The 19791-nt window shown below is 40.3% G+C and overlaps 1 protein-coding gene across 5 annotated transcripts in view; it reads right to left on the bottom strand.

Moving 5' to 3' along the window:
* Positions 1–19791, bottom strand: part of LOC134213073 (tyrosine-protein kinase Btk) — a 337863-nt gene that overhangs the window by 133369 nt on the left and 184703 nt on the right. The window contains exons 2-3 of one of the 5 annotated variants that reach the window (XM_062691627.1): positions 11668–12744; positions 10409–11096 (exon numbers count right to left, since the gene is read on the bottom strand). The exons of 2 other annotated variants lie outside the window; for them this stretch is intronic. In XM_062691627.1, coding sequence (XP_062547611.1) covers positions 10409–10538 — 130 coding nt within the window. In that variant the 5' untranslated portion in view covers positions 10539–11096; positions 11668–12744. The remainder of the gene's footprint in view (positions 1–10408; positions 11097–11667; positions 12745–19791) is intronic. 2 more of the 5 variants (XM_062691625.1, XM_062691628.1) reach the window with 2 other exon arrangements.

The following is a 19791-nucleotide window of genomic DNA, read 5'->3' as shown; positions in this document are numbered from 1 at the left end:
AAAAAATGTTTGTTTTTTAATAACTACGGAATACTATGGCCGGTTGGGCCAATTTTCAAAAAAATTAGGCAGGATTCCAGCGTCGAATGCAACCTGTTGCAAGCTAATCGGATAAGGCTAAGTACAAAAAAGTGTCTCTCACATTTTTTGTACACACACATATACATACATACACACATACAGACATCACCTCAATTCGTCGAGCTGAGTCGATTGGTTATATAACACTATGGGTCTCCGAGCCTAAACGTATACTTAGTATACGAGAAAGGCAAAAATATTCAATAATAATAGCAAATCATCTCACAGTGAAAAATGCTAAAAACCAGATAGCGGTTATGTGATGACAAAAGATAATGAAAATGCATTGCAAAATGCAGAAAAAATCATTCAAAATTATAATTATCTGCATATGTCGGAACCAAATTCATTTGAATCAAAGGTTATTTCCTGCCGAAATATTACGAAAAAAGGGCGACTACATTTCAACATGCAAGGCAGCCGATGCTACATGCCCAATCGAAAGCCACCAGGCAATATACCGATCAACTACAGTTTTCGGTTTGACGTTATTCAGAATTTCTCTGTACCAGATGTAGCCTTTCACATTTATGTGAAGTCACAAGTTATGTGTGAAAATACACTATTCTCTCTTATATAGTACCTAACTAATAATTGATTTCTGCGGATTTAGTAATATAATATTTAGCCGTTAGCAGAAGCAGTGGATAATTAACCATAGTCATTGGTATTAATTTTCTTAAAAGTTGCAAAATAATTGATTTCAATACATATTCTAATTTAAAGTGAAATTAATTAATTTAAAAAATAAATTATTCGATTTTCCCTAAAATGATTTTTATAGCGGATACAATGTGAGCAAATTTTTAGCTCTGTAACGTAGAGTGAATCATTTATTATCATTATTATTATTAAAATCTCATTTATAATTTCTGTTGGACATTCCAATTAGGTTGATTGCTGATGTTCTTAGCGGGTTCCATTTTGTCTAGTCATCTTTGGTTCAATTAACCAAATCCGTTGTCAGATGATACATGTTATGAATGAGCGTTCCGCAAAGCTTTGTGCTGTATGTATCTTACAGCGGCATGACGAGAGGCTGTTGGGTAACTGGAATCGAACCCATGATCATCCGCTTATAAGGCAAATTATTATATATAGATGTCTTAGACTATTCTTACATGCTCCCTACTGTAACATACCTTTTTTTTTGAATGCACCAAAAATAGAGATGTGCGCCGGTCCGAAAATCGTCGCCAGCGGCGTTTGTCATAATTCTGGTCGTCGGCGTGAATTGGCATAGTAATTTTTCATTGCGTTCGTTTTTTTTAAAGATTTTCAAGAATCTTTGGAATCTTGCCAGAAAAGCTAATGTACATCCTCAGAAGTTTTCCCAAAATATTTATTTCATTTTTTCGGATTTACCAAGAGAAAAACGAGTAACTGGGGTTATATGCACCCCCGGACAAAACCACCTTTTGGCATTTCAAGCGATGTCCCAGGAATATTTTGGTGTTCGAGATCCAAACTGTAGTAAATACTCTGGAAAAACTGTACTAAAAAATGCCAAAGGGTCGTTTTGCCCGGGGTGCATATTACCCCAGTTTCCCCTACTTCATGTTTACAATTATTTGGAATTTTCAAGGAAATCACTCTGAAATTCACGAAGAAAATTGTTTGGAATTCCCAAACGTAAATAATTGTAATTTGTGTAGGAAAATCTTTTCGCGGAAAATTCTTCGGAATTGACATGGAAAAAAGAATTTCCAGGGAAAATCATACCAAATTTCTACAGGAAGTTGCTCTCAATTTCCATGGGATAAACTTTGATAATTTCTATTGAGTTTTCTTCGTAATTTTATCAACAATAATAAATCGGCGAAATTTTCACAGAAATATCTTGCAAATATCTGCAAATATCCGGGAAACAGAAAAAAATCTCCGGAATATCCACGGGAAATTGTTCGAAAAGGGGCAATGATGTTTAGCCGAAAACCATTTGGTCTATTAACCCATTGAGCCGAAAACCATCTAGTCGAATTCAAATTGGCCGATACGGTTATTAGGTCTTAAACGGTTTGGCCGAAAATGTCATATAACGGATATAACGGACCTGCAAACAAACGTAATATATGGCTCTCAAAAATGTTGTCTGAAATCATCGTTATTCTGCGAATTCTTGCAAATCAAATTAAGTTTATAATCAAGTTTTCTATGACTTTTGGAGGCTTTCCAGCTTCTTTAAAGTGGGCTTCCGCGCTTCGTGAAAAGAACCTTTAAAGCCTCTTATCAGGAAGTTACGAAGCATCTTTAAATAAGAATTGCGATCCTCTCGAAGGGAGGCTACCGAGCTTCTTGAAAGGAAGCTTTCGAGTCTCTTGAAAGAAGGCTTTTAAGCCACTTGAAAGAAGGCTTCCGAGCCTCTTGAAAGGAGGCTTCCGAGCCTCTTGAAAGGAGGCTTCCGAGCCTCTTGAAAGGAGGCTTCCGAGCCTCTTGAAAGGAGGCTTCCGAGCCTCTTGAAAGGAGGCTTCTGAGCCCTTGAAAGGAGACTTGAGCCCCTTGAAAGGAGGCTTGAGCCTCTTGAAAGGAGGCTTCTGAGCCTCTTGAAAGGAGGCTTCCAGGCCTCTTGAAAGGAGGCTTCTGAGCCTCTTGAAAGGAGGCTTGAGCCTCTTGAAAGGAGGCTTCTGAGCCTCTTGAAAGGAGGCTTCCTGAGCCTCTTGAAAGGAGGCTTCTGAGCCTCTTGAAAGGAGGCTTCTGAGCCTCTTGAAAGGAGGCTTCTGAGCCTCTTGAAAGGAGGCTTCCTGAGCCTCTTGAAAGGAGGCTTCCGAGCCTCTTGAAAGGAGGCTTCTGAGCCTCTTGAAAGGAGGCTTCCTGAGCCTCTTGAAAGGAGGCTTCTGAGCCTCTTGAAAGGAGGCTCTGAGCCTCTTGAAAGGAGGCTTCCTGAGCCTCTTGAAAGGAGGCTTCTGAGCCTCTTGAAAGGAGGCTTCCGGAGCCTCTTGAAAGGAGGCTTCTGAGCCTCTTGAAAGGAGGCTTCCGAGCCGCTTGAAAGTAGGCTTCCGAGCCTTTTGAAAGGAGGCTTTGAAAGGAGGCTTCCGAGCAGAGTTACTGTGCACGTGCTTCAGTTGGTGGTGCATGAGACGCGTATTTAGCTTTCTCATATGAGCGAAGTAGGTGATGCGCTTCTAAATCGTGCGCCTCTTGCTAGTTGCTATGTACCTCATGGGCAGGGCAGCACATGCGATCCGTCTCATGCGCTCGTCGCATGAGTTGATATCCTAGGAGCTGATTACCTAGTGACCCTAGTGACGAAGCGCTAAGAAAAATAAACAAAGGCAAGAAAAAATGCACTGATGCGTTTTGACAACCACACAGGCATGGGATGGGATGAAGCTCCTAATAAATTATAGGATGATTGCAGCTGATTTAATGGCGAAACATCGTTACCTGGCGAGAACGGACTAGACGCTGGATGTCAACGAAAAATTAATAATTAATTAATTAATTAATTAATTTATTAATTCATTAATTAATTAATTAATTATTCGTTTTGACCGCAGCGAAATTTTTTCATTGATGAAATAGTCAAACTAGGTATATGCATGTGAAATAAGTGCACATATACTTTGAAGTTTTATAGATAGAGTTGTGGGATTGTAGAAGTATTTTCTTTAGAAGTAGTTGTTTTAATCCTGATAATCCTTTACCTGAATTGATATGTGACGGTAATATATGCTTTCCAACGTTAAACTACTTGAATCTCTTGCTAATTTTCTTGATCGCATTCCGTCTACTGTCAAACAAATGGTTGACTCCGAAATTATCGCGATTAAAAGATGCAACACCTGGAGCCTGAATATGCATGGATCACACCACAAATTCGCTTTGTTCCTGTTCCGCTTGCGCTCAGTCAAGCTCATTATATTTGTCGATTTGAGGATCCACGATATGGCCATCTAGAGAGCATGTGATTCTTCGTAAAATTATTTTTCAGAAGCTTATAAGAAACTTATAAATTGGCGTTCAAGCTATTAAAATTTGTTAGCTTGAGCCTCATTTGAAACAAGCATCATGCACTTTTGTTGGTGGATGCATCAAAAAACCATGGATACGAACTAGCATTATCATCCAAAAACATTTCGTTAATTCGATGGGGCGCATGGGACAGCGCCCGGCGACGAGCTAAGGTGTCACATTTAAGGTCTAAGGTGTCACATTTCCTGCTCGCTCAAAATTTTTATTCATGCGTCCCTTTACTGCTCAGCACACTTTGATTCTAATGTTCTATGAGCTAAATTGGTAAGAGTCTCAGTAGCACATATTTGTACGCATGAGATAAAAGTAACTCTGTTCTGAGCCTCTTGAAAGGAGGCTTCTGAGCCTCTTGAAAGGAGGCTTCTGAGCCTCTTGAAAGGAGGCTTCTGAGCCTCTTGAAAGGAGGCTTCTGAGCCTCTTGAAAGGAGGCTTCTGAGCCTCTTGAAAGGAGGCTTTTGAGCCTCTTGAAAGGAGGCTTCTGAGCCTCTTGAAAGGAGGCTTCTGAGCCTCTTGAAAGGAGGCTTCTGAGCCTCTTGAAAGGAGGCTTCTGAGCCTCTTGAAAGGAGGCTTCTGAGCCTCTTGAAAGGAGGCTTCTGAGCCTCTTGAAAGGAGGCTTCTGAGCCTCTTGAAAGGAGGCTTCTGAGCCTCTTGAAAGGAGGCTTCTGAGCCTCTTGAAAGGAGGCTTCTGAGCCTCTTGAAAGGAGGCTTCCGAGCCTCTTGAAAGAAGGCTTCCAGCCTCTTGAAAGGAGGCTTCTGAGCCTCTTGAAAGGAGGCTTCCGAGCCTCTTGAAAGGAGGCTTCTGAGCCTCTTGAAAGGAGGCTTCCTGAGCCTCTTGAAAGGAGGCTTCCTGAGCCTCTTGAAAGGAGGCTTCTGAGCCTCTTGAAAGGAGGCTTCTGAGCCTCTGTGATGGGAAGGATTTATGTGGTTTTGATTTACTGATCGCAATGCATACTCTGTAAACTACAATGTTTTGGAATCTAAAGTTACACAATTATCAAAACTGTTTCAATTTTTTTTATTGGAATTACATCCGGTATTACGCATTTTGCGTCGAGGTACTCCTGGGGCCGGCAAAGGTACCCCCGGGGTATATGTACCCCTGGTTGAGAACCGCTAATCTAAAGGGATATACAGTAGAATTTGTCATTTGTCATTTGCCTTAACAGGTCATTTGACCGAAAATATCGTTTGGTCGAGATGATCGTTTAACCAAAAATGTCATTTGGCTGATCAGATTCGACCGAAATGGTAGTATAAGGCAATCCATAAGACAGATGCGAACAGCTGACGATTTTTGTTTACCTTGATTATTTGACAGATTCTGACCGGACTGACAGAACAATTCAAAGGAATTTGTTAAGCGCGCTTTACACCAGAAGTGAGTTCCGTTCAACTGCATACACACTTTGTTTTGATTTCGATTGTCAGTCCCATCGCTGAATGTCCTCTTGGATAGCCTAATAGCAGAATGTGCCATTTTGCCGAAAATGACCTATGTTCCAAAAGACCATTTTTGAGAAATTGCATTTTCAGCTAAATAGCCTTTTTGGCCAAACGACTTTTTCAGCCAAATGGCCAGTTCGGCCCAACGATAATCTCTACCGTGTGTCCATTTCGGACAAATATCTTTCTGCCAGATGAGTTTCGGCCAAATGAAAGATATGCAAGAGCAGTAGCACCATTCTTCAGAAGATTCAAATTTGTTGCAGAAGAACTGCATCTTGAGGGTGCTTGATGAAGAGCGTCCATAGTTAAATTGCATCATTTTCAAAGGTCGATAGCATGTCACCTCCTAGGTCCTTTTTTTGTCTTTATTAGCGAGACTTTCAGCCCTAGGCTGGCTCGTCTCGAAACCTCCTAGGTTGATAATGATGAATTTTGGTCGGAGATTGCTTCAGCATGTGCTATTTGCACTGCGTGAGTTCCATTATCACCTCATCATCTTATGAAAAAATACAAGCAATCCAATTTCGTGTCAATGACCTCAACATCACTATCGGAAGCATGAAAAAAAATTATTTCGGAACATTAAATGTTGAATTAGTCTCCAGTGTCAATTTTATAATTTTGTAATAAAGCTAACATCAACGTTTATATTATTGTCTTTCTCGTAAACCAAGGTGTATCGAAAAGGCTATATATTCACTTCCAAGACTATTTTGTGATAGAAAGTGCAGAGACCCATAGTGTTATATACCAATCGTCTCAGCTCGACGAATTGAGATGATGGCTGTCTGTGTGTATTAGATCTGTTCAAATTTCAAAAAGTTTCTTAAAATCTAAACTAGACTTCCGGAGAAAATTTCAACTCAATTGGCTTCAAATCGATTTAGTGTTTTTGGCATAATTTTGCCCTAGCGTGCAAGTCTTTGTAATAAGGCAATCAATTAAGCAAATTAAAATGTGAATCCACTCCTCAATTTTCTATAATTTTTATTTGACACCCGCCCATGATTTAATTATTTTTGAATATCTTGAAGGACGAAATCTGTTGAAACGCGTATAAGATCTGTTCCGATTATAACACAATGTTCTACAAAGTTTTCGAGGATAGGTATGGCTTTCATTTAGTTGTTATTGCAATGAGTATCGTTAATCCCATTCAGAGTTACGATTATTTAAGGGGCAAAATTAGCATTAACATTAGCATTAGCATTGTTACGGTGTAATTCGTAGATTGGACACTAGTGATACTCATGTTTTACTTTTGAGATCCTTATCTAGAATGCTATCAGAAATCAAGAAGGGGAGTGGTTCTTGATTCCAGTCTTAAACAAAAATAACAAAAGCATGAGGATTACTACTCCTGGCCACGCCCATCTTCACCGTAACTAGGGAGAGGAAGGAAGTGTTGATGTAGTACTCACTTAACGAGAGGCCACCGACTTAGCGACACTCTCATAAGTACCACGGAGTTGGATAATGAGGAAGGAATTCGTTGGGTCAGGATTTGCCTGTAGCTGGCAATGTAACCGTGGTAGATCTTACCCCGTAACACACCACGTAAAGGTGTCTACCCAGCATTACGGGTAGATTATTTAAGGGGCAAAATTATGCCAAAAACAATAAATCGATTTGAAGCACACCTAAATTTCAACCAATTGAGCTGACATTTTCACCGGAAGTCTATCTTAGCATAAAAATTGTGAATACCAGTTGAACGGTCGATTTTAAGAAACTTTTTGAAATTTGAACAGATCTAGTGTGTATGTGTGTGCGTGTGTGTATGTATGAGCGATCCAATGTATCTTGATCCAATTTGCTTGCATAAATTGCATTCGAAGGGGAATTCTGTCTCATTGTTTCCTATTGAAAAATTGGCCAGATCAGACTATGGGATCAAAAGTTATGCCCAAAATACGATTTAAATACAAAAAAAAAACACGCTAAGAAATTCTCACTTAATTTTTTTTTTAGTTTATCTGATGTACGAGAAAGGCACAAACACCGCTAGGTGGATCAATCAGGGTTTTTTGACTAATTCAGGTTGACTTCCCTAAGAACCCACATGTTTTGGCGCATCTATCATCTCAACTCAACTCAATCAACTCAAAAATGATAAAATTTAATTATGATATCCACCAGTTTTTTTTTAAAGCATTAAGATGATTCTCCAGGCCGGAAATATGGATTCAAGCCATCGGTATACAATAACCTCAGACCGTTCAGAACAAAGTTAACATCAACATAATACAGAAAATGTATTCACCAGTACTTCCCGGGAAATAACCATTTCGGTCTGGGCTAGAAATAGCCGTTTAAAAATATTCGTGGCTCATTTTTGTTCGATTTCCATTAAACGTTCAGTTCCCGTGATGAACTTATGTCAAACTTTAAAAAATCACGTTTATAAAGAAATGAAAAAAAAAATAAACGTTCAGAAAAAAGACGTCAGCATGATTGGACCCTGGTGTTAACCCAGTCAGATTTAGCGAGGGTGTATTTTTTTAAGCCATCGATAACTAAGCGATAATGCCCAAAATGTCAATAATATCTGATCCCAAAATCTGTTGGGTCATTACAATCCGGTTCCGGATATTCCGAGAATCTAGCTAATGCACGAACACGGATTTCCGGATAAACTGACACGGTTGATCAAAGCGACGATGGATCGGGTGATGTGCGTAGTTCGAGTTTCAGGGGCATCCTCGAGTCCCTTCGAAACCCGCAGAGGGTTACGGCAAGGTAATGGTCTTTCGTGTCTGCTATTCAACATCGCTTTGGAAGGGGTAATACGAAGAGCAGGGATTAACACGAGTGGTACAATTTTCAATAAGTTCGTCCAGCTATTTGGCTTCGCCGACGACATAGATATTATGGCACGTAACTTTGAGAAGATGGAGGAAGCCTACATCAGACTGAAGAGGGAAGCCAAGCGGATCGGACTAGTCATCAACACGTCGAAGACAAAGTACATGATAGGAAGAGGCTCAAGAGAAGACAATGTGAGCCACCCAACGCGAGTTTGCATTGGTGGTGACGAAATCGAGGTTGTAGAAGAATGTGTGTACTTGGGCTCACTGGTGACTGCCGAAAATGATACCAGCAGAGAAATTCGGAGACGCATAGTGGCTGGAAATCGTACTTACTTTGGACTCCGCAAGACGCTCCGATCGAATAGAGTTCGCCGCCGTACCAAACTGACAATCTACAAACAGTCTTTAAAAAACCCTTGAAAATAATAGAACAAAACCTGCCAAAGCCGTCATTCCCCCTACATGATATCGAAACAAAAGCCCAGCTATTTTATTTCCGTTTTGTTAAGGACTGAATGAAAACTAAATAATCGGCATGAGCTCATTTTTTGTCCGATTACTATTAATTTTCTCGGAAAGGAGCGTCATTATGTCTATTTATAGATGTGCAGTGCACATTGACTTGAACGTCTTTTTATACCATCATTCCTAGTTTTTGATACCATCAGATTCAACAGAGGACTTTTTAAACGCTTTAAATAGCAGTGGTCAGTTCCGGAACTTTAAGAATTACCCTAACCTTTTCACAAGAACGGGATTTTTGGAAGCATATACTTGTCTCCAAAATAATTTATAAATTCGCTATATTTTTTTCGACCGTTTTGTTATCTGAAACCCTCACTCCTCATCTCACCTTCTTGGTGCGTTCTAGATAGGAATATTGCTCTATTATGTGGAACCTAAGGTTTCAAAAGATCTCTGCAGTACAGATTTTTAAAATATGTATTAGGCAAACTTTCATGGGTAGATTTTTTCCTTATAGTGATGAACTTTATTCAATTTAAAAATCACGATAAAGATATAAAAAATGGGTAGATTTGTTACGTCAGCTACGTAATTTAAGTGTAATATCTGTTGTAGAGCCACTTCCACCGCCCGAGCTCTTCTAATTGCGAATTTTTAGTAGGGAATCAGTTCTATATCAGAACTATAGTTCTTTAATAGAGTAGATCAAAAATGTTCATCACAGAATGAAACTAAAACAAGTTTGAAGTCATTTTATTCAACCCTGAATTGAAATTTACACAATTGTAGACAATTAGAATAATCACAACATGCCAAGAAAGACAAGCCACACTCCAGTACTAACATAATCCCTTGCAATAAAAAGAACGATACAGAACAGCTCCCACCCCACCACATTTATTTCAGAACAATCAGTAAATACAGATTTATTGGGAATGATAACCAGTCACTGACTATAAATGCATGAAATGAAGTCATATTCAGCATCACATGCTGCTAAGCCAACCATGAATTCGCTAGTACCTCTATCCCCGTCCACGATTATCTTTGACTTAGTAATGAAAATACGATTTCAATTCCATTCTAATTATATATCCAATATTCTAGTTTTGCTGAAATAAAGTTAATTAATATGCGCCGGGGAACAAAAATGCTGCCCAAATAAATTTTCTCTTTAATTCGTTCCAAGCAAATGAGATGTAATGCAAGTATTTCCGTCTGGTTACTATTCTCATCACAGAATCGAAACCAATGCAAACAGTAAATTTTTGCCAATATTTCACCGTCTCCTGCTTGAGGATGCTATTAAAACTGCTTTGATGCGTTCTGCACAATCGCAAATCATAGATGGTTAAAATTATATTTCAATCTTTTCCTATTTTATTAAAGTGCTATTTTATTTGTGCGGTTTTGGTAATCATTTTTAGTTTTTCACGAAATTTCCATTTGTATACTAGTGGGATTGTAACAATAAAGTAGTTCAATTTGACGTGTTAAGATTCGTAATTCGATTGACTATGTAATTGTTTTATTCTTCAGAAATAAGAAACCAACAAAACAAACATATATAAATTTATATGGCTCTAATCTATAGTCCTAGTCCACCACCGCAACTATACACGTGATTGCCTTACCTTTATTGCTAAAATTAGCGGTAACATTGTTCCAGAAGTTTAATCGACAACCGAAGACGCGCATCTCTTTAACGCGCTCTTTCATATTACCAAGGACACTGGTTTCGGTCAAGCTCACGCACGGAATCATTTAGGAGGCCTTGCCGGGCTGTCGGGCTTCCCGGCGTCCGAAAAAACCGGATCACCTTCCAGATGCCTTTCCCGTTCGAACCACTTTTTCGTTGAAAACCTGTATTTTCATGTACGGGCACTAGGACCTCGATTTCAGTTTCACTTCACTTGCACCGAAGGGCACTTTTGTTGTGATCGATGTGTACCCCTGCTAGTGCGGGTGCAGTCAGCTTCTCACTTTCTACAAAACCAATTCTGCAGCACAAGGTGGTTCAAATTGGCACACCGATTCGCCAGAATTACCTCTTCAGATCAAGCACCTAATATAGTAGGGTGGTGCCACCGGCCGCTCTGATAGGGCATTGCGCAGTTAGTCGATGGTTTACCGCCTATCGACGACGAGAGTTCTTCACTTCACTTCAAGGCGTTATCGCGCACTCCAGCTCAGTCGTACTCGCTCGTTTCACATCTTGGTCACACTGGATTGACCAAGTCTCTGCACACACGGACAACACTTTCGAGAGTGGTGCAACCTCCTTACTGGAGACCGGCAGATACCTAGACGGAACATAAAGTGCTATTTTTTTCAATATTGGAAAAGAATTTTAACCGTTTCTCAGTTAAATCCACTTAGGCCTTAACACGATATTCTTTAATTTTGATGAAACTCTGCTGAATGTTGTTCGAAAAGATGCTGTTAAATTTATATGAAAAAGTTCACTAATCGAGCTTCTTTTTTAAAAGTGAGTATGTAGCAACCACGAAGAAAGTCAGTACATTCCATGTGAGTTAGCTTCCATGAGATCAGAAACAAACTTTTGACCGATGTATAACAATTCGTGCGAAGTTATCCAAAAGTTTTCATCCAATCTTGTCATTTAACTCATCCAACAACATTTTATCGTTTCAATGTCAAGTATTACAGGTACACGAAGGGTCAAAATAAAGCCATTGTTGCGCAACTTGATCAATGAATAATTTAGATGGCAACAATTGTTTGGTCATTTTTTTTGGGTAATTCATATGCAATGTTTCATCTAAATCAAGAACGGCCATATACAGTTTGAGCTACTACGGTTCTCATGTCAAACATCCTACACATAGGACAAATCTTCACGTAAGTGCACTTTATTCGATTTCCTACGTACGAATCACGCAGCTGCCCTTTCACGGACCTAAAACAGGTTTTCTCAGTGGTGGATGAAATCACTTTATCTTCCTCTACTTCAGGAGTGGCTGCAACCAGCCACCCGCTTCTTCACTGTTTCTTCGCTTGCCAGGGAAGGCCTTCTAGAAAACAATCACTTCTTCTCCAACTGTGTGCCCGGATCTGATTAACCACTCACTGTTCCGCGACCGCAGTTGCTGCTGCTGCCACTTTCTTATGGTGATCCAACCGAGGTCCCAATAACAACAATACATAACCGTGTTTCGGGTGTGTGAATTAAATTATCTGGAAAGCGTTACCCGTGAGCAGCTGGGGCTTGTAAATGCACGCGCGCACACTCGACATCGATCGTTCAAGAAGTCCAACTTGGGAGAAATGGGATCCCAGCGCAAGCGGAAAAGCGTGCGCGTCACCTAGGCCGTTCCGACGATGACTGATGATGGTCCCGCGGGAGGATTCGTGATGCTCTCGTTTCGCTCGTTCCACACCAGCAACGAGGGAGCGAAAGAAGCGATATGTTGTTGAGCCCTCTTCGTATGTTCTCCTCGCCAGCGCGCTGTGGTCTGGCCCGGATCGGGTTCACGGTTGATTTCGGGCTTGAGGTTCAAACCTTCTTTGTTTGCTTTCTCACTTTTCTCTCCTCACTCGCACTTTTAATTTGTCTTAGCTCCGTTTTGGGCAAGTTCACGCGTAGCCTGTGGCCCTTGCTGGAACGGGTTTGTAATTACGCACCAATAACAATCGCTCGTACTGTAGTGATCCGGTGTTTGTCAAATAAAAACAACCTCTTCTGGGGGAGTTTTGGGCAGACGAGAGGGTGCTTCAAACAGTTTTTTTGTTTGATATCTGAAACACTGCAATCAGTCGCCCAACTCAATCATCCACTCTTTCAGCCACCACGCGCCACTCCACTTCGAATGATTAATCGGGAGAAAAACACTTCAATTTACGTCCACATAGGTGTCGTGTTACAACTGTATCGGTTGTAATTGCGATGGATGTGTCCTCAATTATGCCATAGATGACGGTCGAACCGTTAGAGAAGAATGCGTTGGATCTGTGAAGACAAGGAGGTTCATTGTTATACATACGAGTGCCCAAATACGTTAAGTGCTTTGCGTAAACCCATTCTGGGGCCGTGGCTCTTATCAGTTGTATACTTAGTGCATTCCGGAGCAGTTTGAAATAAACCTAAAAGTAATTACGAAAAGTGGTACACATGTCGTACTAATCTAATTTATTCAATTGGCATGGTAAATGCTGGGTAATGCGTAAAATAGACACAACTTAGTGGCCCTTAGCCTTTCACACAGCATCTTCTGTCTAACCTAAGCTCCCCGTAATACCGTCTAGGATACGGATAGCCAATCCCGGTGGGAGCTGCGTTTGTATACTGAAAGGTTAACTTTTGGCTGTTCTTTACAAATAACTTATCTGCCGTTATACACATAACTGTCGCATGTATATAGGGAATCCAGCAAACATGGGAGAAATATGCGTATGACGGCAGTCAAAATGTTCCAGTCAATAGTGAAACTTATAAGAAGCCAATACAACTCACTATGATTCAACTTCCCGACCAATGCCAAATGTTCTTAGAATTCTTAATTCAAACTTTGCAAAATTAGTATAAAATCTTGTCATATACAAAATTGCTAAATTATTATGCAAATCAGTCATTATATTTATTTTTATTTATTTAGTCATTATTAATTACAAGCCTTTCGCAAATCGGATATTTTCTCTTGTGGTCGATGACAGTAAGGAAAGTGGTTCAGTTATGAGCATCCGTACGTACCTTTTGACAGAAAGCAGATGCTATCATTCTGACACTGTCATCTTTTTGCACTACAGGATTTGTACATTAATGTATACTTTACATACTTTTTGGGACAACGCATTGACCGATATTCAAGATGTATTTGACGGGGAATTCGGTAGCATTGCTTGCTATTGAAAATAGGGCCTATCAGACATTCACACACAAGCAACCAGTAAGCCGTATATTTCGAAAAATCGGCCACATAGTGCTACTTTGAAGCTTATAAGTTTTTAATTGGCCGTAGGGTATATATGTTCGATTGGTTCTCCAGTTAGCCTTGTGAGCAAAGACGTAGGATTGCCGATCCGGAGATGGCGAGTTTGATTCTCGGTCCCGGTCTAGGATTTTTTTTTAATGACAGGGTCATCATCTTCGACCAGAGGTCGCACAGACTGAACACTTAACATCTAGCATTAGACAACGGACAGGACATTTACACAACACCCAGTGGACCAGTGGAGAACTTTTCGCTTTACGAAAAGTTTTCTCCTTACCGGGGCGGGAATTGAACCCACACTCCACAGCACATGCGTCTAGACAATTAACGTCGCTAATGCACGGCCACGAAGCCCGGTGAGAAAAAACTCTCGACACCCTGGACATGGTTTTGGCACATTTCGTCGAATGACGTTTAGTCGAATGACATTTGGTCGAATAGACATTTAGTCGAATGGAAATTTAGTCAAATGTTGAAAGGAAATTTCACCCTGTAATAGGTGATTTAGGCCGAAACAAATATGAATTCCTTTTTTGTCATGTTGGTCTTTGGATAACAACGGGGACGGTAGGTAAATAAAAAATAAAAGGATAAATTGATAAAATCGTAAGACTCATCAGTTTTTTTATGGGAAAATTCAATATTTTATTTATTTTTTCAATCAAATTTTGAATTCCCCCCTCGAAAAATAAAATAAACCCAGGTGATATCACTTAGAATAAATATTCTTTCAGCCGGCATTACAAATGGCTAGCCTTGCGCGAGAACTAAGTATTGAATACCGTTTCAATGTCATAATGATGAGCTTATTTCCCATGAGACAAATATGCGTAGAAATTCAACAATAAGACAAATCGACTTGATGTTGTATTCACAGATTTTTCGAACAATGCTAAATATTTTCGATTATTTTCGGAAAAAGAACATCGAAATAGAGTGCTCTGAAATAAAAAGTCAAAATTTTCAAAAACTAACATGGGACAATTGTGCGTAGAAGGGCAGCCTGATGGATTATAAAAAAATTGAAAAACTTTAGGAACTAGTGGTGAAATACCCTCTATTCTAATTATACGCCGCCTACAAGGTACTATCCCAAATTTTATGCCGCAGACTAACACCAATTGCAAGAGAGTTCGTGGGCAGTACCAGGCGGGATTCATGGGTGAACACTCCACCACAGACCAGGTGTTCGCCGTACGTCAGGTATTGCAAAAATGCCGCGAATACAATGTGCCCACACATCATCTATTTATCGACTTCAAAGCCGCATATGATACAATCGATCGGGACCAGCTATGGCAGCTAATGCACGAGCACGGATTTCCACATAAACAGATAAGGTTGATCTAAGCGACGATGGATCGGGTGATGTGCGTAGTTCGGGTTTTATGGGCATTCTCGAGTCCCTTCGAAACGCGCAGAGGGTTACGGCAAGGTTATGGTCTTTCGTGTCTGCTATTCAACATCGCTTTGGAGGGAGTAATACGAAGGGCAGGGATTGACACGAGAGGTACGATTTTCACCAAGTCCGGCCAGTTATTTGGTTTCGCCGACGACATTAATATCATGGCACGTAACTTTGAGAGGATGGAGGAAGCCTACATCAGACTGGAAAGCGAAGGTAAACGAAAACTAGTCATCAACACGTCGAAGACGAAGTCCATTATAGGAAGAAGCTCAAGAGAGGTGAATGTAAGCCACCCACCACGAGTTTCTATCGGTGGTGACGAAATCGTGTACTTGGGCTTACTGGTGACCGCCGATAACGATACCAGCAGAGAAATTCGAAGACGCATAGTGGCTGGAAATCGTACGTACTTTGGACTCCGCAAGACGCTCCGATCGAATAGAGTTCGCCGCCGTACCAAACTGACTATCTACAAAACGAGTGGCACAATTTTCAATAAGTCCGTCCAGCTATTTGGCTTCGCCGACGACATAGATATTATGGCACGTAACTTTGAGAAGATGGAGGAAGCCTACATCAGACTGAAGAGGGAAGCCAAGTGGATCGGACTAGTCATCAACACGTCGAAGACGAAGTACATGATAGGAAGAGGTTCAAGAGAAGACAATGTGAGCCACCCACCGCGAGTTGGCATCGGTGGTGACGAAATCGAGGTGGTAGAAGAATTTGTGTACTTGGGCTCACTGGTGACTACCGAAAATGATACCAGCAGAGAAATTCGGAGACGTATAGTGACTGGAAATCGTGCATACTTTGGACTCCTGCAAGACGCTTCGATCGAATAGAGTTCGCCGCCGTACCAAACTGACTATCTACAAAACGCTTATAAGACCGGTAGTTCTCTACGGACACGAGACCTGGACGATGCTCGTGGAGGACCAACGCGCACTGGGAGTTTTCGAAAGGAAAGTGTTGCGTACCATCTATGGTGGGGTGCAGATGGCGGACGGTACGTGGAGGAGGCGAATGAACCACGAGTTTTTTAACAACGTTTCGGCTTACTCCATTCAGCCATCATCAGATCTGTGATCAAATTTTATTGATTAGTTCAAAATATTCTAATTAATTACAATTTTCTTTTCTCCCACTTACATTGAAAAACGTACACTTGTCACCAGTGTGGTTTAATAACTAACCCCCCTGAGTCTTATACTATCGAATTCCTTCTATGTGTTGTACCATGTGCATCATCGTGTCTGCGAAATACGGAAATTTTAGAACGGCTAGAAAACCAGGAGAGCAGGATCATCGCAGAGGCCTTCCACATAAAGATGATGGGAAACGATGCAACGGTGAACCTACAACGAGAATGCGGTGGAATTGACTCGGCGTACAACGCACTAGTGTGCAAAATCCGATCGTTACACAAACGAACAGCAACTCGGTAGACTCGGTTTGTTTAAATATGTTAACCAGTGCAGTTCTGCTATGTTGTATATTGAAAACCTAGTAAGAATATACATTTTAAAATAACTTGAAGCTAGATTTTCTAAATAAACAAAATAAAGTGAACGGCTTAATAACTGAAGCAATACTCCGCATGGTAGTTAAAGGCGCCAAACAAAGGACTTAAAAACCACTATGGTGCAAATGGTTCAAGAGACGTTTACAAAAAAAAAGAAATAAATATATTTCTTAAGAGATATCAAAGAACGGAGTTTTACCAAGCATGAAGAATCAATAGTTTATGCTAGAAAATCAAAAATCATGGTTTTCTTTTATAAGCCGTAATCATATGTTACGCGAGATTTGGTCGGTTCTTTTTCTTTTCATTGATACTTTTTCTTTCACTCAATATGTCAGGCTGGCCAGTGAATTAGCTGAATTAGATTTCGAATTCCCGGTTTTTCCCGGTTTTCTCCCGGCATTTTGAAAAGTTTCCTTAATAAAAAAAATAGCTCACTTTTTAGCGAAGTTTTGCAGCATAATTTTTATATGATCTGTGGGGTTTGAGTATATTACCATCAGCGTGTGATTATACATTAACACCTCAGCGTGTCGATAAGTGCGCAGCAAGCCATGACTCGGCCTCTTCTGGTCAGACCTCCGCAGCGTGCACACGCACCCATGGAGAGCTGCTGTCACAACAATTCGCTCCGGCCATTTGGGGCCAAACATTTTGGCGATCCTGCCAGGAGATTTGTTGGATCCTGACGCTGATTTCAAAAGGTAAGTTGAATCGGTAATGTGCTAATGTGTTAAAATATCTGATAATTTAAAAAAACACAAGGCAAAGGGTTGTATTGCTACAAAGCGCGTCTGGAAGAACGCTGCAAAATGGATTGTGGTTTGGAAAATCACAAAGCGTGTCTGGAAGACCGCTGGAAAATGGATTGTGGTTTGAAAATCACAAAGCGCGTCTGGAGGACCGCTGGAAAATGGATTGTGGTTTGAAAATCACAAAGCGCGTCTGGAAGACCGCTGGAAAATGGATTGTGGTTTGAAAATCACAAAGCGCGTCTGGAAGACCGCTGGAAAATGGATTGTGGTTTGAAAATCACAAAGCGCGTCTGGAAGACCGCTGGAAAATGGATTGTGGTTTGGAAAATCACAAAGCGCGTCTGGAAGACCGCTGGAAAATGGATTGTGGTTTGAAAATCACAAAGCGCGTCTGGAAGACCGCTGGAAAATGGATTGTGGTTTGGAAAACCACAAAGCGCGTCTGGAAAACCGCTGGAAAATGGATTGTGGTTTGAAAATCACAAAGCGCGTCTGGAAGACCGCTGGAAAATGGATTGTGGTTTGGAAAATCACAAAGCGCGTCTGGAAGACCGCTGGAAAATGGATTGTGGTTTGAAAATCACAAAGCGCGTCTGAAAGACCGCTGGAAAATGGATTGTGGTTTGGAAAATCACAAAGCGTGTCTGGAAGAGCGCTGGAAAATGGATTGTGGTTTGGAAAATCACAAAGCGCGCCTGGAAGAGCTGGAAAATAGTTTGTGGTTTGGAAAACCACAAAGCGCGTCTGGAAGACCGCTGGAAAATGGATTGTGGTTTGGAAAATCACAAAGCATGGGAGACCGCTGGTTTGTGGTTTGCAATATCACAAGTCGTGTCTGGAAGACTGCCGAGAAAAAAAAAAAGTTGACAATCTACAAAATCCCAAAGTGGGTCATGGAAGCATTTATTTTTGTTAAAATAAATTTAGATTGAAATGTACAACTTGGCGAAGTGTACATGAGACTACCAGTAAAGCTAGTTCTATCGAAATCTGAGAGATATGGAGATCTATCGTATGCTACAAAGTTGTTTGGAAGGCTTAATATATTATCTTGAAACTTATTTTGGAATCTACTGACTTAGTAGTCGTAGTGGAATTACCCGTTGGATGAGATATCCAACGAAGCTCAAAAACGTTGCTAGCATTCACAATGTCATAAGTTTGGAGTTATTGGCTAAATGGACTTAACCACATATATGTTAACCACATAGGTCTAAAATTTAGGTATATACTTATGCTATCTCATTCATGTATTATATCTCTGCGAAATTTTAGATAAATATCATATCCTAGGCCAGGTATTCCCACACTACTGGCACATGCGACCCACTTAGCACAATCGCATATTGGTTTGACCCTCCCACATTGGCTTTTAGAATTTGGATAAAAATAAGTTTGCGTTAGATTGAACAAACCATTATGAATTGCTTCATATCTCATCATTATATTACTTTGAATTCGAACGGATTTGGATTTGATTGAAATGGATTTGAATTGGATATGGATTGGATATGGATTAGATTTTGGTTCGATTTGGATTGAATATGGAATGGATTTGGATTGGATTTGGGTTGGATTTAGATAGGATTTGGATTAGATTTTGGTTGGAATTGGATTTGGTTGGAATGGATTTGAATTGGATATGGATTGGATTTGGATTAGACATTGGTTGGATTTGGACTGGATTTGAATTGGATTTGATTAAGATTTGGATTAGAATTGCATTTGATTGAATTTGGATTTGGAACGGATTTAGATTGGTTTTGGATTGGATTTGATTTTGATTGGAGCGGTTTTGGAATGGATATGGAACGGATACGGATTGACTGTGGAATGGATTTGGATTGGATTTGGGTTGGATTTAGATTGAATTGAGATTGGATGTTGATTGGAATTGGATTGAATGTGGCTTGGATTTTTATTGGATTGAATTGTTTGGATTTCATTGTATTTGACAAAATCTCAAAATTTATTGTTCTCCATTCACTACATAGATCCAAATCTAATGGCTGTGATAGATTTGTGGGACAAAATAGGGACAAAAGAATGAATCAAGATTCGTCTTTTGCAACTCGTCATTGATCAGCCCACGACCTCCCTAAGAGTCGCGGCCCATAGTTTGGGAACACATGTTCTAAGCGGTTGTTAGCAAGTTCAACATCGATATGCTGAAGGTCAGCTTGCTGGTATTACTATATATGAAGCTGATAATTGGATTTAATGGAAGGTTTAAGATATTTGATTATTGCTACAATATAAAATGTTTTTGTGAGATTAATAACCAATTTAGTTTAACATTTAAATGATACAACCTATTGACTTGCATTTCGTTGTTCTGCGATTAAAAACCACTATGATCAGACAAGTTTATTTTGGA

Source organism: Armigeres subalbatus, chromosome 2 (assembly GCF_024139115.2).
Source record: "Armigeres subalbatus isolate Guangzhou_Male chromosome 2, GZ_Asu_2, whole genome shotgun sequence".
In the NCBI taxonomy this organism is placed as follows: Eukaryota; Metazoa; Arthropoda; class Insecta; order Diptera; family Culicidae; genus Armigeres; species Armigeres subalbatus.
The sequence above is the reverse complement of the archived record's forward strand: the minus strand, read 5'-3'. Positions and strand labels throughout refer to the sequence as shown.